Here is a 24373-nt window from a genome sequence, read left to right on the forward strand (position 1 = left end):
AGGGGTATTCCAGGCAAAAACTTTTTTTTAATATATCAACTGGCTCTGGAAAGTTAAACAGATTTGTAAATTACTTCTATTAAAAAATCTTAATCCTTCCAATAGTTATTAGCTTCTGAAGTTTTCTGTCTAACTGCTCAATGATGATGTCACGCCCCGGGAGCTGTGCATGATGGGAGAATATCCCTTGCATGATGGGAGAATATCCCCATAGGAGCTGGACAGCTCCCGGGACGTGAGTCATCAGAGAGCAGTTAGACAGAAAACAGCAACTCAACTTCAGAAGCTAATAACTATTGGAAGGATTAAGATTTTTTAATAGAAGTCATTTACAAATCTGTTTAACTTTCCGGAGCTAGTTGATATATAAAAAAAAAAGTTTTTGCCTGGAATACCCCTTTAACACAGGCTATTGTCATAATAGAGGCGGTATCTGATTAGCTTTTGATTCAGCCTCTCGTTAAGGGTGCGTTCGCACGGCTGTCTGTCCCCGTTTTTATTAATCCCCGTTTCGGTTCCACTCTTGCAGGCGGTAAACCGATTAAAAACGGTTTAAAAAAAATCCCATTTATGTCAATGGTATTTTCTAACAATCTGTTTACATCCGTTTGTACCAGGTCGCACTCCTTTCCATTTTTTTTGACTGCAGAAAAAACAGCACATGCAGTATTTTTTCTACCGTCGAAAAAACGGATACAGTAAATTTAACATTGAAGTCTTTGAAAAACGGATGAACCTTTAATGTCATCCGTTTTTTGATCCATTTTTACTTTGGAGCATGCTCAGAACAAAAAAATAATAATTTTTTTGGTTTATTAACTGAACAATAACAGATCCACACCGATACAAATGGATAACATTCGTTTGCATCAGTTATTGTCTTTCTTTTTTTTTTGACGGGAGAAGAACGGGACGGGTCTAGACGGCCGTGTGAACGCAGCCTAAGAGGCAACTTTGGTGTGTAGCATAGTGGTATTTTGGTTGTTCGTTTTGAGCACAATTTTATTGCATATTCATTAAATGTTATGATTTAAATGATTTTTTTTTCCATTCTTCTGTGATATTTAAAACCACTGACAGGTGAAGTGAATGACGTTGATTGTCCTAGGACACTTTCCTCTGTCTGTGGGTGATATATATTAGGGTATATTCACAGTCCGTGCGGAATTCTACTGGAATATTCCTCACGGACATTCCTCTGCAGCAGCGTCCTATTGATTTCAATAGGATTCTGCTGAACCTTCCCTTAGACTGTAGGTAAACAGTCAGTTCTTTGGAATGGGCTTGCCAAAGTGCCTCTTCCGACCCGAAAATGCCTACAACAAAAAAACACAAGCTTCAGAATAGGATCTTGAAGCCTCAGAAGGTGATCTGGTCTAACAAAATATTTTTTTTCTTCTTTTTACATCATGTGGACAGATCGGTGTATCTGTTAATTACCTGAATAAAAAGATAGGCAGCAGGTTGCGTTATGACAGTATTTTCCAAACAATGTGTCTCCAGGTGTTGCAAAACTACAACTCCCAGCATGCCCGGACAGCCTTTGGCTGTCCGGGCATGCTGGGATTTGTAGTTTTGCGACAGCTGGAGACACATTGTTTGGAAATCATTGCACTATGACAAGAAGGCACGTGGATGTTACTGTAATGCATTCCACCTATGGCATGACAATGGTATTTCCCAATGGCAGTGGACTCTTTCGGCCGGATAATGTAGCTGCCACGCTGCAGAAGGATTCACAAATGGTTCTGACTACCAAATACTACCGATTTCAGTGCTATTATGCGTTTGTGGGATTTGCTGAAAAAACAAGTCCATGGAGGCTACACATAACAACTGGCAGGACTTTCGAAATCTGCTGCTAGCACCTTTCCTGATACCTTTTGTGGTCTTGTGGAATCCGTGCCCTGATGGGTAAGGCTGCGTTCCCCACGGCAGTCTAGACCCGTCCCGTTCTTCTCCTGTCAAAAATAAAGACAGACTTTAAAAAAAAAAAAAAAAAATGGACAATAACGGATGCACACGAATGTTATCCATTTGGGTCCATTATTGTTCAGTTAATAAACCAAAAAAAAAATGTAAGTAAAAACGGATTAAAATAAACGGATTGAAAAAACTGATGCAGACGGATGACATTAAAGGCTCATCTGTTTTCCATAGACTTCAATGTTAAATTTACTGTATCCGTTTCTTCTTCCCTTTTTTTTTTTTTTGACGGAAGAAAAAAAACTGCATGTGCTGTTTTTTCTGCCTTAAAAAAAAATGGAAATGAGTGCAGACGGGTACTAACGGATGTAAACGGATTGTAACAAAAAAAATCCCATTGACATGAATGGGATTTAAAAAAAAAATGTTTTTAATCTGTTTACAGCCTGCAAGAACGGAACCGAAATGGGGATAAGAAAAAAACAGGGACAGACGGCCATGTGAACGCACCCTTAGAGCTGTTTTGGCAGCACAAAGAGAACCTTTTAATATATTATTTTATTGCTGATTGGTGTATACTGTGTGCGTTTTTTTTTTTTCTTTAATCCTAATGCATTTCTATTAATTGTTGTTTTTACAGCTGCATTTCTTACCCAGACTGTCTGTCTTGATGACACAACAGTAAAATTTGAAATCTGGGACACAGCTGGTCAGGAGCGATACCACAGCCTAGCGCCGATGTACTACAGAGGAGCCCAAGCTGCTATAGTTGTATATGATATCACAAATGAGGTACTGTCAGTTTACTTTGTACATCTGTGTCTTTGCTAATATACATGTACAGTTGCACACACTTAAAGGGGAACTCCAGGTCTTAACTCCTTATCCACAAGATAAATGTCTATTTGCAAGGGGTTTGACCGCTGGGATCCACCGTGATCTCCTCTTCAGCTCTCTTCATGCACTAAGCAACAACTGTTCCATTAACTAGTGAATAGAGGGGTGATAGATGCCCCCTATGGGAGAGCTGGAGATGCATGAGAGTTGTACACATGAAGGGGGCATGTTGGCCATCACTCTGTGCAGTGGTTGACACTGCCCATGCACGTGAGCGGTGGGGGGCGGGGGGGTTCCCAGTTTTATCGGTAGTCGGTGCTTTCTTTAAAAGGTTATTCCCACTATGAAGATCATAGTAAATTAGATAAGGTTTATAAATTGCAATTTTCAGAGACTTCCCGTAACTACCCAAGGGTTCACTGTAATCCTGTAATTTACGGTAAATCACACAGAAGACACTGAACCCCTCTCTTGGAAGCTTGTAGTTTAAGATAATCTTACGGCTGGTTTACCCACACTAAACCCAATAACCTGTAAATTGAGGTGCACTTACTTTTATTGGTGGCTTCTGTGCAGTCCTAAGTATGTTAATAGTTTTATTCATATTGCGTTCCAGTGTGCATTGGAGGCAGGGAGCCGGCTGGCTGAGCTCCCCTGTCTCATCTATATTCTGCCCCTGCGGCTTGCTCCCTTTCTTGATTATTCAGATTTTTCGCTAGGACTTGAGAATCTTCGGGGGGAGGTGAGCGGGTCTCTTTATGCGCCACTGAAGCCTAACCCCCGCAGGCTCTAAGAGTGAAGAATGAAGAATTTGCATAAGCAAGAAGTGGTGGTGTGAGCGAGGATCACATAACCCAAGTGCAATACTGAAAGGGTTGAAAATGTATGACTGCAGCCGAGCTTAGAGTAAAACAAATAGCACTGCAGAAAAAATAGATTGGTGAGTTTGCTTTATATATCTAAAAAAAACTTGAGTGCTTTTTTTTTAATGTAACAATAAAATCTTTATTATATCATTTTTATTATTGGACTTATTCAGTGTTTTGTGTACATAACACTAGCCATGACTGGGCACATCTGACTGGTTCTAAAGCTTATTCTGATATAATTTGTCTGCTTTTCCAGCTCATTAGTTTCCTTGGATGAAGAGAAGTAGAAGGAAGCGAGTGCTTATTAAGAAAAACCTAGTGTTCACGCAGTCATTGTACAGCAGTGCTGTTAGGAGGATTACCATCATAGGCATGATGTGTACAGGAATAAAATCACTAGAGCAATTTTACATATATATATATATATATATATATATATATATATATATATATAATTTTTTTTTTTTTTTATTTTTTTTTTACTTGTCTTTTAGAAACCCAAGTCACTGCATGGAGTAAATTGCATTTCACTTGCTTTGTACACAGTGTTCATTCAATAGAGCTAGCGCTGCCAATTCTTGGAATCCAATGAAAACTTAAAAAAATGAAAAATCAGCCCGTGTGTAATGCCTGAATATCTTCATTATCTTCACATTGTGTATACTTTGTGTTCCCTGTATTCACTGTTACTGAAAGGTGTCTATGTTCTTACAAGATATTTTTTTTTAGCATATTTTATTTGCTATTTTTACTAGTGCGTAGATATTATTTTTTTCGTACTATCTAATCTTCATATCATGTCTTACTTGACCAAACAGACATTGACTAAACAGCCCTTTACCTACTCTGCACAGAGATGATTTACCATCAGGCCAACAAATCTAGACCTTAACATGGACCAGATAAGGCTAGATTCATGATGGTAACGATTATGACAATGTGTGCCGAGAGATCCCATTGACTTTAATGGAGTCCGTCAGGTTTCTATCTAGTGTCCATTTATGTATCCGGATTTGAGCAGACAACCAATGTTTTTTGTTTGGTCAGGTCTGGCGGTTTTAACAGAATCTCCAACAAAGCCCCCTACATGGAGCATTGATGTTAATATGAACCCAGCCTAACCCTGTCTGCATGTGCTGCTTCTACATCATTTTGTGCACTTGTTAGTCAGCTCTGTCATGAATCCTTTATCTACTAGTGAAAAGGCACTCATAATATTTAAAGAAGATTCAAGATTATTATTTTTTTTTTTTGCTTTTATAGCGCAGCATAGCCCACTGTTAGAGCACATTGTAGAGGTCCTTATGGATAACACTATAGTTGATGGGACATTTAAAGGTTGGCTGCCATCTTGATTCCTAGTTTCTCCCTGTTATGATTTCCTAATGCAGCATACATTTCCCATGATGCTTTTGACTTGCAAAACTTCAATTCCTAGCATGCTCAGATAGCCTTTGGCTGTATGGACATGCTGTGAGTTATAGTTTTGCAACAACTGGAGGCACCCTGGTTGGGAAACACTGAACTAGAGAATCTGCACTCAGAAGAGGTAGTCGGTGTGATCAGGGGAGTTGTTCAACTCAGAAGCCAGGTCCTTACAGTGATTAGCTGCAATCACTACACTTTTTGTCTTATAGGGCCCTACTACACAGGGTGCCCAGTTACTGATACACTGGCCCCCACCATCGAAGATACTCTTGAGTGACGGCCTGCTCAGCCAATTGCCAGGCTGAGACAGCGCCCCCGGGGTTTGGCTGAGCAGTCCGTCACTGAAGCGTTTCTCCGAGGGTGGGGGCTGGAGCGCATTGTGGACGGGTTAGTAGCCAGATACCATACAGGAGATCGATGGGGCCCCAGAGGTTGGACCCTCCACAATCAGACACTTATCCCCTATCTTTTGCGTAAGGGATAAGTTTTATTTCCCTGGAGTACCCCTTTAAGGGCCAGACAATCCCGCCGAGCTGTGGAATAGGCTTGTTAAGCGAAAACTGAGCACTGAGGCTCAAAGTGCTTTATTTCACTACAGGCTGTAAAATAAGATTCCTTTTTGTGGGAAATTCTCGCCACTAGATGTCACCACATGATATTGTAGTATTTTATAATTTATTACTACATGGATAGATAGATACCGTGTTTCTCCGAAAATAAGACCGGGTCTTATATAAATTTTAGTCACAAAAAACACACTAGGGCTTATTTTCAGGGTTGGGCTTATTTATTTACGGTATGGGGGGCTGCAGGAGTGTGGAGGATGGGGGGCTGCAGGAGTGTGGAGGATGGGGGGCTGCAGGAGTGTGGAGGATGGGGGGCTGCAGGAGTGTGGAGGATGGGGGGCTGCAGGAGTGTGGAGGATGGGGGGCTGCAGGAGTGTGGAGGATGGGGGGCTGCAGGAGTGTGGAGGATGGGGGGCTGCAGGAGTGTGGAGGATGGGGGGGCTGCAGGAGTGTGGAGGATGGGGGGCTGCAGGAGTGTGGAGGATGGGGGGCTGCAGGAGTGTGGAGGATGGGGGGGCTGCAGGAGTGTGGAGGATGGGGGGCTGCAGGAGTGTGAAGGATGGGGGGCTTCAGGAGTGTGGAGGATGGGGGGCTTCAGGAGTGTGGAGGATGGGGGGCTGCAGGAGTGTGGAGGATGGGGGGCTGCAGGAGTGTGGAGGATGGGGGGCTGCAGGAGTGTGGAGGATGGGGGGCTGCAGGAGTGTGGAGGATGGGGGGCTGCAGGAGTGTGGAGGATGGGGGGCTGCAGGAGTGTGGAGGATGGGGGGCTGCAGGAGTGTGGAGGATGGGGGGCTGCAGGAGTGTGGAGGATGGGGGGCTGCAGGAGTGTGGAGGATGGGGGGCTGCAGGAGTGTGGAGGATGGGGGGCTGCAGGAGTGTGGAGGATGGGGGGCTGCAGGAGTGTGAAGGATGGGGGGGCTGCAGGAGTGTGCAGGATAGGGGGCATCCTCCACACTCCTGCAGCCCCCCATACTCCTTCAGCCCCCCATACTCCCCTTCCCCTGTCGTCCTCCACACTCCTACCATACCCTACAGCAGTGTTTCCCAACCAATGTCCTCCAGCTGTTGCAAAATTACAACTCCCAGCATGCCCGGACAGCCTTTGGCTGTCCGGGCATGCTGGGAGTTGTAGTTTTGCAACAGCTGGAGGCACACTGGTTGGGAAACACTGCCCTACAGTGCCCCCACCCCTCTGCCATAATAAACTTTGGTACCAGTACTCATTTCACTTTCTTACCGTACGGTACCCTGCGGCGAGATCTTCTCCTGTAGTTTACCGTAGCAGCCGGGGGCAGGGACACGTCCGTGACGCCGGCCATGCATACGCGCCGACGTTTTAGAACGTCGGCGTCCCTGCCCTGGCTGAATTACGGTAAGCCGCGGGACCAGCCAAAGGAGGCGGGGGGGTGGCCGAGGGGGGCTGTGGGGTCTGCGGGCATTACGGAGGTGGTCGGGGGGATGTGAAATCTGCGGGCATTACTGCACTGTGGTGGCCGAGCGTGGTGTTGGGTCTGCGGGCATTACTGTGGCGGCAGGGGGGGGGGGGGGCTATGGAGTCTGCGGGCATTACTGGCGGCCGTGGTCCTGATCTGGACCGCGGTCCGCCAGCAGATTACCCCTGGACTAGGTCTTATTTTCGTGGTAGGGCTTATATTGCAGCCCTACCCCATAATTCTGCTAGAGCTTACTTTCGGGGTAGGGTTTATTTTCAGGGATTTTATATGATTGAAAATAAGAAAAATAATTCCTTACTAACAAAAATACTTATTTAAAGGCTATATCTGATATCAATCACAATTGAGACACAAATTAACTCAAGTACTTACCTTTTTTTTTTGTGTGTGTGTGTACCCAGTGATTACAGATCCAAGTTACATCCTTATACAGCGAATTCAGCAATTTTCATTCAACTCCAACTATAATGAAATATTGATGTATTAATTTCCACACAAATTAAGAGACCTGATACTGTGTATTATATTCCAACTATACGTGCATCATGTATTTGTTGATTTCCATGTTTTATACAATGCTGGTATACTGTTGGATTATCATTATTATGATTTATTATATATTACTATAATATTTTATTGCCATGCAGCTAAAGAATAGAACGCAACACAAAATGATTTGCTTTTTCTTAACTTGCTTTTAATGAATCCTCATTAAATCCACAGATTGTACAAAAATCCACAGGTTGTACAAAAAAGTAACATATCAAAAATATATCACCCAAGGTGCACCTTCTCAGACACACTAGACACTGAATTTTTCAGCCTATGTCAAGGCTTCCTCCGGACGAAGATCCTTCCTCTCACGAAGGGGAACAGAGTGGAGCTTGTATCGACACTGACGACATTTCAGAGGACACGCCTCCTTTTTCAAGTAATCCTATCGTGCTCCCGTCACCACATTAAATAGGAAAAAATAATCTCGCAAGAACTCATTTCTAGGAAAGAGAATGACATAATTAAAATCCTAAGATAATTAAAAGTAGAACAAAAGATTCTACAAATATAATCACGGAACAGTATAAATCTCACAAATATACTCCAAAGTTACAAGATTCATTAAGACCATTTGGATTTAGTGAATTCAGCGTTTCGATCCAATAGACCTCACGCTGTACTAATCTCCTTTTCACTTCGTCCTCAGTAGATCCCTGCACTACTTCTATGACCATCAAATGTCTGGCAACTCCCTTCTCACCATACCTGTTCATTTCTTCGAGTGTCTCTGTTTTTTCTAATGTAGAATATGTAGAAGGAACCAGACGGCACTCACCAGAGATGGAACAGCGACACTTTAATTTCTCATGCACGGAGCCGCAGGCGGGTAGGACTCAGCGGTCGGCAGGGGGCGTGTGGGACGTTTCGTGCGCAGAGACGCACTTCCTCAGCCAACCGGACTGAGCACCCTGGTACATCAGCGTCGTTGTCTATAGCAACACTGGTTGTCATCTAGTGCACCCATGCTTCTTTGAATCCGCAGTGCAGTGCCGGCTTTTCCATTTCTCCCTCACTTATCTGTTTTTTCTAAGGTTTTAGCAAGTGCATTTCGGATTACGCAACGGTGTTCGTTAATCCAGAATTTCACACACCGCATCATTTGACCTACATAGATCCTGCCACAGGGGCGTTTTAGTACGTACACTACCTGTTTTGTCTCACAACTGTACCAACCCCTGATAGGGAACTTAGTTCCATAGAGGGGGTGTACGATATGGTCACTTCTTATAATGCTGGAACAATTAGAACAAGAAAGACATGCATATGTGCCCTTATTTTTAGATCTCAAAAACATTTGTTTAGATTTTTTCTTTTTTCAAATATCCGCTCTCAATAGACTATTTGCTAATGATTTACCTTTCTTGTATGTGAAGCGAGGAATTTTGCCAAACATCTTGCCGAACTTCGGGTCCGCTTTAAGTACAGCCCAATATTTTTTAACAGTGTTTTTAATCAATTGCGCATGTTTATCATATGTTCCTAAATATACAAATTCATCATTCTTTTTTCTTCCTTTCTTTTTTCTCTGTCTTAGTTATTCTCTCGGAATCTTTTGCACCTCTAATCCTACCTTCTTCACTTCATTTTCTTTATAGCCTCTCTCAACAAATCAGCATTTCTTTATTTTTAATGTATTCATCATCTGAGCTACATATTCTTCTAGCCCTTATGAACTGACTTTTCGGAATACCTTTAAATAAATAAATTATTTCTGTCAGCCTCTTTTTTTTTAAAGAGTTGACGCAAGTCTCGTCCCCTCCTTATAAATTTCTACATATATGTAATTGGTTAAATTTAAATTTCTACATCTAGGTTGGTACAGTTGTGAGACAAAACAGGTAGTGTAATTACTAAAATGCCCCTGTGGCAGGATCTATGTAGGTCAAACGATGCGGTGTGTGAAATTCCGGATTAACGAACACCGTTCTGTAATCCGGAATGCACTCACTAAAACCTTACAAAAAACAGAGACACTCGAAGAAATGAACAAGTATGGTGAGACGGGAGTTGACAGACATTTCATGGTCATAGAAGAAGTGCAGGGATCTACTGAGGATGAAGTGAAAAGGAGATTACTACAGCGTGAGGTCTATTGGATCAAAACGCTGAATTCACTAAATCCAAATCCGAATCTTGTAACTTTGGAGTATATTTGTGAGATAACAACATCTTTTATACTGTTCCGTGATTATATTTGTAGAATCTTTAGTTCTACTTTTAATTATGTTAGGATTTTAATTATGTCATTCTCGTTCCTAGAAACGAGTTCTCACGAGATAATTTTTTCCTATTTAATGTGGTGACGGGAGCACGATAGGGATACTTGAAAAAGGAGGCGTGTCCTCTGAAACGTCGTCAGTGTCTATGCAAGCTCCACTCTGTTCCCCTTCGTGAGAGACCGGAGGAAGCCTTGACATGGCTGAAAAATTCCAGCTATAAGAAGAGTGTCACCTTGGGGGATATATTTTTGATATGTTACTTTTTTGTACAATCTGTGGATTTAATGATGATTCACTAAAAGCAAGTTAAGGAAAAGCAAAGAATTTTGCGTTGCGTTCTATTCTTTATCTGCATGGCTATTAAGTGAGTGAAGAGCCCTCACGAAAAACGCACACATACCCAGGTGTGAATAGGTGGCTAACTTTTCTTTTATAATATTTTATTGCTCTTGTATTATCTGAGTAGGTTCACAAAAGCCATGTGACCAATCAGAAAATTGTGGTTGTTATTATATTTTTTTCATTTATGGAGTGTACTCGTATCCAATCCAACTTAAAGCTCTCATTTTTTTAGTTTACCTCGGTTTTTTATATTATTCCTTTACCAAATGAGCTTTCCTTACCCACTTGGCAGGGACACAAAGCAGTACTCCAGCATAATGCTGCTTGGGTAGGAAGGAGTTAAAAGAAAAAAAATGTCAAATTGTGCATAATGATGCATTATGGGATTGAGTCATAATAAAGAATAGGGGATCTATATACCTTAATTCAGTTTTTTTCAAGGCCTCTTATCCAGCAGATTGTGCGTGGAAAGAAATACCTTAAATACTGTCTCCGTCTCCAGGGCTTTGTGTGCAGCTAAAACCAGCCCTCTCTTTGTGCGAGATGTGATAAGTGTTGACGTCTCTTTAATATTTCCATTGTGAACTATTACTCAGACTAGTAAAATGATAACTGTATAGCTCTTAGCTGGTATTTGTAGAATTACTGAGTGTACGGGTTGCATGAAGCTATAGGTACAACAATAGATGCGCACCTATTGTCTCCATTATATATCCGATCCTTCGGAGAGATATGCCATGTGGGTTTGTCTCTCATGGTGGATGATTTTCTGCATTACATATATATTAGGGCTGCACAATATGGAGAAAATGTACCAATGTGATTGTAGAGGTAAATATTGTTTTGATTTGCGGTGTAATAAACGCATGGTGAAATCCCCCCTATTTAAAGGAGTACTGCAGCAATAGCCAACTTCTCCCCTATTCGCAGGATTCGAGCGGAATTCAGAAAAGTAGATTAAGTAGCCTCCTCCTTCATTCCTCTTCATTTCTGCATGGAAATCTGCTTGAATTCAACTCGAATTCTACTCGATTGTTAAAATGGCAGAAGGCAACAATTTCCTGACTGAAATGATTCCTCGTGAATTCCTCGGTGTGAACGCACCCACTGTCTTGTAAAGGCATATTTGGGAATTCTCATAATCTTCATACTAAGCTGTCCGGTTATTATGTCACATAAGATGTAATTTAGCAACTGTATTTTATTACAGGAATCCTTTGCAAGGGCAAAGAACTGGGTAAAAGAACTTCAGAGACAAGCAAGCCCCAACATTGTGATAGCCCTGTCTGGTAACAAAGCAGATCTGGCTTCCAAGCGAGCTGTGGACTTCCAGGTATGTATATATATATATCCTTTTACATGATGCTGTATAATAAGGGCTGGCACAGGTATTATTTCTGAGATAACAATGATCAGCTGCAGAAGATTCCTATCATTATGGGTGATCCTTGTTCTCCTTATCAGTGATAAATGGATGTCATTTCAGTCCAGGATCTATTATATTAAAACTTTTTTTTATATATCAACTGGCTCCAGAAAGTTAAACAGATTTGTAAATTACTTCTATTAAAAAATCTTAATCCTTTCAGTACTTATGAGCTGCTGAAGTTGAGTTGTTCCTTTCTGTCTAAGTGCTCTCTGATGACACATGTTTCGGGAACCGCCCAGTTTAGAAGCAAATCCCCATAGCAAACCTCTTCTACTCAGTGCAGTTCCCGAGACAAGCAGAGATGTCAGCAGAGAGCACTGTTGCCAGACAGAAAACAACAACTCAACTTTAGCAGCTGATAATTAGATTTTTTAATAGAAGTAATTTACAAATCTGTTTAACTTTCTGGAGCCAGTTGATATAAAAAAAAAAAAAGTTTTTTTACCTGGAATACCCCTTTAATAACTGGCCTTTTGGGTTAAATGGCGATTGTCATCACTCATATCAGTTCTTGTCCTCAGTCTTATTTTCCTTTCTTGTCACATGAATACTAGGACCAGTTTCACAGGAAGCCAGTTGGGCTGGAAAAGTTTCAGAAAATCCCTTTTAATGTTTGATCTTTTTTTATTAGCTTACTGAAACATAGATTGCAGTATAATAGATGGGAATGTTTTATCTCATTTAACCCCTTAAGGACCCTTGACGTACGCGTACGTCATGACACCCTGGTACTTAAGGACCCATGACGTACGTCATGGAGAATTCCGGCCCCCGCCGCGCACCGGGCGGGGATCGGACCGGGATGCCTGCTGAAATCATTCAGCAGGCATCCCGTGCAAACGCCCAGGGGGGTCATCGGACCCCCCCATGTCGGTGATCGCGGCAAATCGCAAGTGAATTCACACTTGCGATTTGCGCGATTCTGGGTCATTACGGGTCTATAGTGACCCGGTGACCCGGAATAACTGTTTGCTGTCAGGGCATGCTGGAATTTGTAGTTTTGCAACAGCTGGAGGACAACAGTTTGGAGATCACCTTGCAGTGTTCTCTAAAACTGTAGCCCTCCAGATGTTGCAAAACTGCAAATCCCAGCATGTCCAAACAGCTGTCTCGGCATGCTGGGAGTTGTAGTTGCGTACCTCCAGCTATTGCATAACTACATCTCCCAGCATGCCCTTCTGCGATCAGTTCATGCTGGGAGTTGTAGTTTTGCAACAGCTGGAGGCACACTGGTTGGAAAATACTGAGTTAGGTAACAGAACCTAACTGAAGGTTTTCCAACCAGTGTCTCCAGCTGTTGCAAAAGTACAACTCCCAGCATGCACGGTCTGTCAGTACATGCTGGGAGTTGTAGTTTTGAAACAGCTGAAGTTTCCCCCCCCCCCATGTGAACGAACAGGGTACATTCACACGGGCAGGCTTACAGTAAGTTTCCTGCTTCAAGTTTGGGCTGCGGCAAATTTTTCACCGCAGCGCAAACTCCTAGCGGGAAACTCACCATAACCCGCCAGTGTGAATGTACCCTAAAAACACTACACTACACTAACACATAATAAAGAGTCAAACACAACATATAGACCCCCTTACACTGTCCCCCCCCAATAAAAAGGAAAAACGTATTGTATGGCAGTGTTTCCAAAACGGAGCCTCCAGCTGTTGCAAAACAACAACTCCCAGCATTTCCGTACAGCCACTGACTGTCCAGGCATGCAGGGAATTTAGCAACAGCTGGAGGCACCCTGTTTGGGAATCACTGGCGTAGAATACCCCTATGTCCACCCCTATGCAATCCCTAATTTAGTCCTCAAATGCGCATGGAGCTCTCTCACTTCGGAGCCCTGTCGTATTTCAAGGAAACAGTTTAGGGCCACATATGGGGTATCTACAAATTTTGGGGGGCTTTTTCTCCTTTTACCCCTTATGAAAAGGAAAAGTTGGGGTCTACACCAGCATGTTAGTGTAAAAAAATAAAACAATTTACACTAACATGCTGGTGTTGCCCTTTACTTTTTATTTTCACAAGCGTTAAAAGGGAAAAAAGCCCCCCAAAATTAGTAACGCAATTTCTCCTGAGTACGGAAATACCCCATATGTGTGCGCGTAAAATGCTCTGCGGGCGCATAACAAGGCTCAGGAGTGAGAGCGCACTATGTACATTTGAGGCCTAAATTGGTGATTTGCACAGGGGTGGCTGATTTTACAGCGGTTCTGACATAAACGCAAAAAAATAAATACCCACATGTGACCCCATTTTAGAAACTACACCCCTCACGGAATGTAATAATGGGTACAGTGAGCATTTATGCCCCACAGGTGTCTGGCAGATTTTTGGAACAGTGGTGCGTGAAAATGAAAAATTTAATTTTCCATTTGCACAGCCCACTGTTCCAAAGATCTGTCAAACGCCAGTGGGGTGTAAATGCTCACTGCACCACTTATTAAATTTGTGAGGGGTGTAGTTTCCAAAATAGGGTCACATGTGGGGGGGTCCACTGTTCTGGCACCACGGGGGGCTTTGTAAACGCACATGGCCCCTGACTTCCATTCCAAACATTTTTTTTCCCAAAAGCTCAATGGCGCTCCTTCTCTTCTGAGCATTGTAGTTCACCCGCAAAGCATTTTACATCCTAACATGGGGTATTTCCATACTCAGAAGAGATGGGGTTACAAATTTTGGGGGTCATTTTGTCCTATTATCCCTTGTAAAAAATTTTAATTTGAGGGAAAACTAGCATTTTAGTGAAAAAAAAAAAAAAAATATCATTTTCACATCCAACTTTAACGAAAAGTCGTCAAACACCTGTGTGGTGTTAAGGCTCACCTACGTTCCTTGAGGGGTGTAGTTTCCAAAGTAGTATGCTATGTGGGTTTTTTTTTTTTGCTGTTCTTGCACCATAGGGGCTTCCGAAATGCAACATGCCCCCCAAAAACCATTTCAGAAAAACTCACTCTCCAAAATCCCACGGTCGCTCCTTCCCTTTTGAGCCCTCTACTGCGCCCGCCGAACACTTGACATACACATATGAGGTATTTTCTTACTCAAGAGAAATTGGGTTACACATTTTAGGAAGATTTCTCTCCTTTTACCCCTTGTAAAAATTCAATAACTGGGTCTACAAGAACATGCAAGTGTAAAATATGAAGATTTTGAATTTTCTCCTTCAATTTGCTGCTATTCCTGTGAAACACCTAAAGGGTTAACAAAACCTTTTGAATGTCATTTTGAATACTTTGAGGGGTGCAGTTTTTATAATGGGGTAATTTTTGGGGTATTTCTAATATGAAGGCCCCTCAAATCCACTTCAAAACAGAACTGGTCCCTGAAAAATTTTGGTTTTGAAAATTTTGTGAAAAATTTGAAAATTGCTGCTATACTTTGAAGCCCTGTGATGTCTTCCAAAAGTAAAAACATGTCAACTTTGATGCAAATATAAAGTAGACATATTGTATATGTGAATCAATATATCATTTATTTGGAATATTCATTTTCCTTACAAGCAGAGAGCTTCAAAGTTAAAAAAAAAATGCAAAATTTTCAATTTTTTCATCACATTTTGGAATTTTTCACCAAGAAATTATGCAAGTATCGACAAAATTTTACCACTAACATAAAGTAGAATATGTCACGAAAAAACGATCTCTGAATCAGAATGAAAAGTAAAAGCATCCCAGAGTTATTAATGATATATTAATATCTTCAACTCTGGGGCCTTATTGTGTGGGAGACATCATCTCGCTAAGGTCTCCATTGTGTCAGAAGAATAAGAATACCATAACTCAATTATTAATTATGGTCAACGATAAAATAAAATATATTGTGACCTTTATGAATTGCCAAAAATATACAAACAGTGCATTCACCTTACCCAGATATGAGTTGTATAGTATCAGTAGTGCTAGGAAGTAGGGTATCTCTGTATAGTAAATCCCAGTGATGAAGTGCATGAATAGCAATGCAGAGATCTATCTTCCACGCCATATACATGGTTATGAAAATTCCATGTTTTAATGGTATTTAGCTGCTTGTGAATTATCATTAGAAAGTAGCAGAACATTCATTATACTTTAGTATAGGTGCCTTGTAGCTCTGGGGTCCTAGGTTCAAAGCCAACCAAAAGTAACATGAATGCCTGTGTGGGTTGTCCCCAGATGCTCTGCCTTCCTCCCACACCCAATACATACTTGAAGGATAGATCATTAATATGTAAATGATAAGGGTCCAACACCAAGCACCCCTGCCGATAAGCTGTTTGTCAGAGCATGGCACCTAAAATACAAAGGAAATCAGACTCCATACCTTGTATAGTGACCAGTGCTAGGTTGCTCCTAATAAAGTGAATGAGATAGAGTTGCAGTAACCCAGCACGGCCACTACCTAGTCTACGAATCTGTTTGCTACTCGGTCTTTTGGCTAAGATCAAGTGTAGTATCTGTTTTTATCAGTTTCATACTGGTAGAGAAGTCCCACCGGTGTGGGGCTGGTGGGGATGGGTGCTGCATGGAGGGGGCAGGTGTACCGGGGCGTTCCTGGGCTGGTTCTAAAGAATCAGCTCGACGGGTGCCCTGATGTGACCTGTTTCCTCCGGGTCTCGCCATGAGGTAAAGGGGTGTAGAGCCGAGGTACTTCTGTGCCTTGGGGAGTGGTGCCCTTGAGGTGCCGAAACTCACTGGGTGTTATAACTCACTCAGTGAAAGCACTGCACCATTACTCTTCACCTTTGGCACTCACCCTTGGTATCCCGGCCTTCTGGCTAGGATCGGGGAAATTTTTATAGATCCGGCCGGATGACCGGGCAGTATATCTGCACTTCATTCACTTATTTATTATTTTTTTGTATGTCACTGTGCCACGTTTCGTGTTTTTCTTTGTACACAGGATTGGCAGGATGCGGTAGCCCTTCTGGGTGTCCCTTCATTAGGTTCCTCATCTCCTTGCAACCCCTGGGCATCTTGGCTTCGGTCAAGATGCCATCAGTATACGACTCCTCGGCTGATACCTTGGTTAACGCCTAGGTTGAAGCCAGGAGCATTTTCAGCCCCTTAGTAGCTTTGGCGAAAAGGGGCATCGAACCTGGATCCTTGCAGGGTAGGTTTGTTGGGGGGGCTTCTCTCCTGTTGGAGAAGGGCTTGCGATAGACCGCATCCTTTGTGCACGTTTTTTTAGTGTGACACGTTTGCACTTTTTCATGCATTTTGGTTCATAAAGAGCTCTTAAAAAAAATATATATATATACGAATCTGTTTGCTACAGCTCAGCCAGACCCCCACTGATCAGATATAAAAAAATTAAAAAAGAGGTGACTGCTACAGACTTATAATGTAATGTCACTTATAGAATAGATAGAGCAGTAGTTCAGTGCTCTCTCTGTTTCTTATGGCTGCACTCTGCTTTGTATAAAGCTGCTTGTTAGGAAATGTATGCTTCTTAAAGGGGTATTCCGGGCAAAAACATTTTATCCCCTATCCAAAGGATAGGGGATAAGATGTCTGATCGCGGGGGGCCCGCTGCTGAGACCCCCCGCAATCTCCCTGCAGCACCCGCATTTTATACGGGTGCTGAATCTCCAGTTTCGGAAACTTCTGGGACTGAGGACGGCCGTCTGGGACTGAGGACGGCTGAGGATGGCGTGACGTCACGTCCCCAGTCCCGGAAACCCGGAGGTTTCCGAGACTGGAAATTCAGCACCCGCATAGAATGCGGGTGCTGCAGGGAGATCGCGGGGGGTCTCAGGAGTGGGCCCCCCCCCCCCGATCAGACATCTCATCCCCTATCCTTTGGATAGGGGATAAAATGTTTTTGCCCAGAATACCCCTTTAAGTATTCACAAGGAAAGAGACTAAGGTTGGGAGGACTGTGAAGGAAGGTGACAGGGGAGCCCAGGAGTTTCCCAATAGAAGATCCTAGTGATACCATAATTCTCCTCTAATAGTGTACGGGACAGAGGGGCCGTAATGTTATTTAGAAGTGTTACATTAATTGGCTTGTGAGAAGAAGACTGGAGGGGTTTCTTATAGCAGTCAGTTATATGACAGTATTAATCTTTTAGGTCATGTTTTAAATGTGCATTTCTGTATAAGGTTATGTTCACATGGAAAAGAATATTATTCCCCCTTCAGCATTTCATTAAGACCATTAGGGACAGGACAGCCTAATCTAAACACCAAATAGCTTTCACTTTATAATTTAAATCTCCTCAATGTGCTTTTCAAAGCTTTGGGTCGAAGGGCTTATTCCAGGAAAAAACTTTTTTTTTTCTGGCTCCGGAAAGTTTAATCGGATTTGTAAATTACTTCTATTAAAAAATCTTAATCCTTCCAGTAGTTATCAGCTGCTGAAGTTGAGTTGTTCTTTTCTGTCTGACAACAGTGCTCTCTGCTGACACCTCTGCTTGTCTCAGGAACTGTCCGAAGCATTAGAGGTTTGCTATGGGGATTTTCTCCTATTCTGTGCAGTTCCTGAGACAAGCAGAGAATGTCAGCAGAGAGCACTGTTGTCAGACAAAAGAGAACAACTCAACTTCAGCAGCTGATAACTGCTGGAAGGATTAAGATTTTTTTTTATTTTTTTTTATTTTTTTTAATAGAAGCAATTTACAAATCTGTTTAACTTTCTGGAGCCAGTTGATATTTAAAAAAAAAAAAAAAAAAGTTTTTCCTGGAATACTCCTTTAACCCCTTAATGACCAAGCCCATTTTCACCTCAAGGACCATGCCGATTTTATTTTTGCGTTTTCGTTTTTTCCTCCTCGCCTTCTAAAATCCATAACTCCTTTATATTTCCATGTACAGACCCATATAAGGGCTTGTTTTTTGCATGACCAATTGTACTTTGTAATGAAACTTCTCATTTTACCATAAAATGTACAGCGAACCCAAAAAAAAATTTTTTTAGGGAGGAAATTTAAATGAAAACCAAAATGTTGCACATTTTGGAGGGTTTTGTTTTCACACTGTACACTTTACGGTAAAAATGACATGTGTTCTTTATTCTGTGGGTCATTATGATTAAAATGATACCCATGGCTAGATACTTTTATATTTTTGTACCACTTAAAAAAAAATCTAAAACTTTTTGTACAAAATCAGTAACCTAAAATCGCCCTATTTTGACCACCTATAACTTTTTCATTTTTCTGTATATAGGGCAGTATGAGGGCTAATTTTTTGCGCCGTCATCTGTACTTTTTTTAGATACTACATTTGCATATATAAAACTTTTAGATAATTTTTTATAAATTTTTTTTTAATAAAATGTGACAAAAAAAGCAGCATTTGTGGACTTTTTTAATTTTTTACTTTTACGCCATTCACCGTACGGGATCATTAACATTATATTTTGATAGTTCGGACATTTACGCACGCGGCGATACCAAATATCTTTATTTTTAAAAAAAATTTACGCTTTTTGGGGGTAAAATGGGAAAAACGGACAATTTTCATTTTTATTGGGGGGAGGGGATTTTTCACTTTTTTTTTTTTTTACTTTAAAAAAAAAAAAAAATTCAACTTTTTTTTACACTTTTTATGTCCCCATAGGGGACTATCTATAGCAATCATTTGATTGCTAATACTGTTCAGTGCTATGCATAGGACACAGCACTGATCAGTATTATGGGTGATCTTCTGCTCTCGTCTGCTTGATCGCAGACCAGAGCAGAAGACCCCGGGAGACGGCCAGAGCTAGGTAAGGGGACCTCCGGCTGTCATGCTGGATGATCGGATCCCCGCGGCAGCGCTGCGGGCGATCCGATCATCCAATCAAAGTGCCGCAATGCCGCAGATGCCGTGATCTGTATTGATCACGGCATCGGAGGGGTTAATGGCCGACATCCGCGCGATCGCGGATGTCGGCCATTACCGGTGGGTCCCCGGCTGCTGCTAGCAGCCGGGACCTGCCGTGTATGACGCGAGCACCCTTCCGATGCTCGCGGTCATACACAGGACGTAAATGTACGTCCTGGTGCGGGAAGTCCCGCCAAGCCAGGACGTACATTTACGTCCGTGGTCGTTAAAGGGGTTATCCGGAAATAGAAAAACAGAGCTGAATTATGCCACAAAAAAAAAAAGTGTGGGGTATTTCAACTCTATTCCATTAAAGTGAATGCAGAGAAGTTGTAATACCATTCTCAACTGAAGGACAGGTGAGGCGCTGTTTTTAGAAGAAATTAGCTGTTTTCTATTCCTGAACAACCCTTTAAATTTCCCCAAAGTGCTTTGAAATGCCTCAGGTCTGTCTAATCTTATAGAGCAGTGGTCTTCAACCTGCGGACCTCCAGATGTTGCAAAACTACAACTCCCAGCATGCCCGGACAGCCAACGGCTGTCCGGGCATGCTGGGAGTTGTAGTTTTGCAACATCTGGAGGTCCGCAGGTTGAAGACCACAGTTATAGAGCATAGTGGCAGGAGACATTCTGAAACCAGCCTTTGGCCTTCAAGGCATGATAGTAGTTGTACTTTTGCAACAGCTGGAGGCACCCTGGTTGGGAAACGCTGCCTCAGAGGCTTGTGCATGGGCTTCCTTTTACTATGTAGCCTTTTTAGGGTTATCTGAGGAGGGTAGAAAAATACCTAGGGGAAACAATGTTTAGCTTGAGTGTTTTACTTTAGTCATTGTTAGCCCTCAGCATTAAAAACTTCAGACATTTGTCAATTTTCAATTATTTATTTTTTTATATGACAGGTTCACCTTAATTTAATTTGCCCATTCCACAAGTTGTACACCACAGTCTCCCCTTGTTATACAGAGCACGTTGCACGTATATGTATTATTTTGATGAACAATCTGTGTATGGATATTTTTCAGGAGGCTCAGGCTTATGCAGATGACAACAGCTTGCTGTTTATGGAGACTTCTGCCAAAACATCAGCAAATGTGAATGAAATATTCATGGCAATAGGTAAGCGTGAAGATGAGCTAAGCATGATACACTCATATATACATATATACACTCATATATACATAGAATTTAGAAATATTCATACAAGAGTCTTTCTAGGTTTGCTTCATTAATACAAAATACATTTCAAAATATTAAGATGTATGCAGATGTTTCTTTCCAATGCTCAAAACACACACACCGTAGCCTGCTCTAGCATGCTCCAAATAAGAAAATATCTGTTTAAAAAATACCTTCTTTCTAAATTCTGGACTGTTCCCCCGCCACCAATTGAATGTTATATTGTACAGGACTCCTATAGTGACTCTGTGTCAAATAGGCAATCTGCTTCCCAAACTTATGGTGATGGTGAGAACTTTTGAATGTACCCCAGTGTTCCACCATAGTACAAAAACTTAGGCAGGGAAAGGTTGGGAGGGAGGGGTGCATGGTGTAGACCACCACAGCCTCTTTCTACTTTTCACAAAAAAGAAAAGAACCAGGCACTGCAAGTGGGAATACAGCCCGATAGTCAGTCAATCAGCCACTGATGGTACTTATAACAGGTCCACTTGTAAGTCAGCATGGTGCTTAATGTCACAAAAATACAATAGTAAGCCACAAAAAGTAAACCGGAAAGACCTGGCAACTCAGACCAGGCAGATGTCTTGAAAATAATGTTTTATTGAAGTAGTTATATACAAACATCAGTGAATCGTGCTGACATGCTGTGGGAGAGTGAGGCGCGGGCAAGGCAATATCGGTTTCACGCCAGATGACGCTTCTTCCGGCCTCCTAGGAGGCCGGAAGAAGCGTCATCTGAATGTGAAACGGACGTTGCCTTGCCCCGCCCCCGTCCCGCCCCACTCTTCCGCAGCATGTCAGCACGATTCACTGATGTTTGCATAATCATACTTCAATAAAACATTATTTTCAAGACGTCTGCCTCGGCGAGTTGCCAGGTCTTTCCAATTTTCTCTGTGTGGATTTCTTTCTATTTTTCCTCTACATATCCTTGTATACTACAGCCAGACGCTAGAGCTTTGAGCATGATCTAGAGCTGACAGAGTCCCTTTAACACAAGACTCTGTTCTGAACCAGCATTTGCACAGACAAAACTTGAAACCAGTGCCAAGACCAAACTGGTTCCACTGTGTTGGTATTTCAACTTGCACGTGTTGGTGAAAGGAAACTTTGTTGGGTTAGTGCCAAGGTCACATGACATTTCTCTGTGCCCAACTGACACTTCTCCACTGATTTGCATGCCATGTGTGAGAAATTACAGCTTCTTTTCTGTAGGGCAAGCTGTACTGTTGGTAGTGCTGGGCTGTATACCGGTTCATACCGAATACCTAATTTTTTTTTCCTGCACGATATGAATTTTTCCCATACCACAATACCGTTTGGCCCCTCCCCCCTTGAATGAATGAATTATCAGCCGCAGTGCGCTTTCCACACATTGGGGAACTAATCATATGTGACCTGCGGGCACTGTTCTGCTTCTCTTCCCCCCCCACCCCCCAATGAATTATCAGCCCAGCGCTGCGCTGTTCCCCACATTGGGGAACTAATCATATGTCACCCGCAAGCGCTGCTCTCTTCGTCCTCCTGTGAGTTGCGGGCTGCCGGTGCTGGAACTCTGTACTGTACTACATATTCCTGTGCCGGGCTGTAAAAATAAACAAAATAAACTTTAACTCACCTTCCTACGTCACAGAGCCGTCAGCCTATCACCGGCCTCAGCGATGTCCTGCCTTGGCCGGTGATAGGCTGAGCGCATTGTCATGTAAGGAGCCGGCCGGCCTCTCCTTACATGACAGTGCGCTCAGCCTATCACTGGCTGAGGCAGGACATCGCTGCGGCCGGTGATAGGCTGACGGCTCTGTGACATCCCAAGCGTGAGGCCCATACCGGAGCAACAGGGGAACGTAGGAAGTTGAGTTAAAGTTTATTTTGTTTATTTTTGCAGCTCGGGCCCAGGAATATGTAGTCCAGTACAGAGTTCCAGCGGCAGCAGCCCGCAACTCACAGGAGGACGAGGAGAGCAGTGCTTGCTGATAAACCGGGGGGGGGGGGGGTCTGCAGCGCCCACGGGTCACATGATTGGTGGGAGGGAGGTGGAAAATACAGTGGAACCGCCATAACTTACAAAAATACTGTGATACACATTTTCGGTCATACCGCCCAGCCCTAACTGTTGGTGGCGCAGACTATTTCAGTGTTCGTTAACCAATTACATTTTTTGCAGCGCTAGGCTGTAATTGATTCATGAGCTCAGCCTTCTTTATATGCAGCATTTTTCAGCTGAATTTTACAGCCGACACTCGCCAGCAAGTGCCAGCATCAGATGTTCGTCCCATCCCTGCAGTTTAACCCTTTCCATGCTGTGATCAATAGTGATTGTGGCATGTAGACAGTTAACTGACAGGTGCTGCAACTGTCACGCGTCCGATCGGCACCCCGTGACACAATCATTTGATGCTAATTGTTTTCCATAGTGGCTAAGAGGCCATTTGAAATCCTCTGTGCCTGCAATAGGAAGAGGTCTTCTTGTACAGGCTGTCTCAGGCATGACTGGCCCAGGCACCTGAAAAAAAAAAAAGTGTAAGAGAAAAAAAAGTTTTTAAATATAAACAAATAAAAATTTCAATCCTATTTTTTAAATAAGAGTCTAAGCTCCAAAAGGCAGAAATGTCCAAACTTAAAAAATTCACGGTATGGATCCCTAATGGTGATCAGCGTAAATGAGGGAGGGGAAAATACTAAATGCAAGATCTGCTAATTCTTGGCCACAGAAAAATCCTAGAAAAATGTGATAAATCAAAATGTCTCATCAACATCAAAATGGTAACCATATAGAGTTTTTATTATTTGTTGGGTATTTCAGCACAAATAATAATTTTCGGTAATATTTTTCTGCAGTTCTGCATTTTGTGGTAAAATAAAAGTTGTCTTTAAAAAGTGCAATTGGTCTCCTAAAAACAAACCCTAATATGGCTCTGTAGATGGAAAAATAAGAGTTATGGCTCTTAGGCTGCTTTCACACTATGAAGTTCACCCGTTAATAAATGTACGTTTGAAAAATAATTATTAACGCCCGTTAAACAACCCCATTCAAGTCAATGGGTTTTTTCGTTTACCCGTTATAGCCCGTCATGACTAACGGACGTTAGTTGTGACGGGAGAAATAACGGGACATGCTCTCATTTTTTGCCCGCCTCAAGAAACGGGTAAATTAACTGACGTTATTTTTAACATTGAAGTCAATGGCAAACGGATTAGCCTTTATGTCATCCGTTTGCACCCTGTTTTAAATTATCCCTTATTACTTCTGAGCATGCTCAGAAGAGGTGACATCAGCAGACTACTGCAGTGCAGAGGGACTACTACTACTACTCCCATCATGGACCAGACTTGTTTCCATTATGGGAGTAGTAATTCCCCACTGCAGGATTCTGCCGGTGGCTGGGGAGGTTACATTAGTGTTTGTACTACTACCCCCATCATGGAACAGCCTCTGTTCCATGATGGGGGTTGTAGTACAGGGGCTGAGGGATTGATCGCACCGGGTCTCACTTGTGACACCCGATCCGATCAGAAGTTATTAAGCAGGGGAGCGGGAGGCATGACTCTGCGATCACGATGTATTTTTTACTTTCATTTTTAAATTCCCCGCTTGGAGCCCTGAATGGCCGTAACTGAGGAGCCATTCAGGGATCCCAGCTGGGTTTTTAAAATGGACAATGTGAGGTGACATATGTATATTAAAAGTGTTATTTGAGCGCTATATATCTATCAGAGCGCTATATATCTAGCCCCCCAGCACATTTATAATATGCCTCCTGCCGTTGCACTAATAAAAATATATACC

At 42.4% G+C, this 24373-nt stretch overlaps 2 protein-coding genes and 1 pseudogene across 3 annotated transcripts in view; 2 read left to right on the plus strand and 1 right to left on the minus strand.

Moving 5' to 3' along the window:
* EFHB (EF-hand domain family member B) overlaps window positions 1-23493 on the minus strand; it is a 112101-nt gene extending 88608 nt beyond the window's left edge. Inside the window, exons 1-3 of the mRNA XM_056519956.1 lie at window positions 22652-23493; window positions 7453-7542; window positions 3317-3552 (exon numbers count right to left, since the gene is read on the minus strand). Coding sequence (XP_056375931.1) covers window positions 3317-3367 — 51 coding nt within the window. The 5' untranslated portion in view covers window positions 3368-3552; window positions 7453-7542; window positions 22652-23493. The remainder of the gene's footprint in view (window positions 1-3316; window positions 3553-7452; window positions 7543-22651) is intronic.
* The window catches only part of RAB5A (RAB5A, member RAS oncogene family), a 57330-nt gene that overhangs the window by 30095 nt on the left and 2862 nt on the right, over window positions 1-24373 (plus strand). For both annotated transcript variants that reach the window (XM_056519957.1, XM_056519958.1), the window contains exons 3-5: window positions 2567-2718; window positions 11407-11529; window positions 20430-20523. In XM_056519957.1, coding sequence (XP_056375932.1) covers window positions 2567-2718; window positions 11407-11529; window positions 20430-20523 — 369 coding nt within the window. The remainder of the gene's footprint in view (window positions 1-2566; window positions 2719-11406; window positions 11530-20429; window positions 20524-24373) is intronic.
* LOC130274714 (U2 spliceosomal RNA) lies at window positions 16017-16094 on the plus strand (annotated as a pseudogene).

Source organism: Hyla sarda, chromosome 5 (genome assembly GCF_029499605.1).
Source record: "Hyla sarda isolate aHylSar1 chromosome 5, aHylSar1.hap1, whole genome shotgun sequence".
NCBI lineage: Eukaryota > Metazoa > Chordata > Amphibia > Anura > Hylidae > Hyla > Hyla sarda.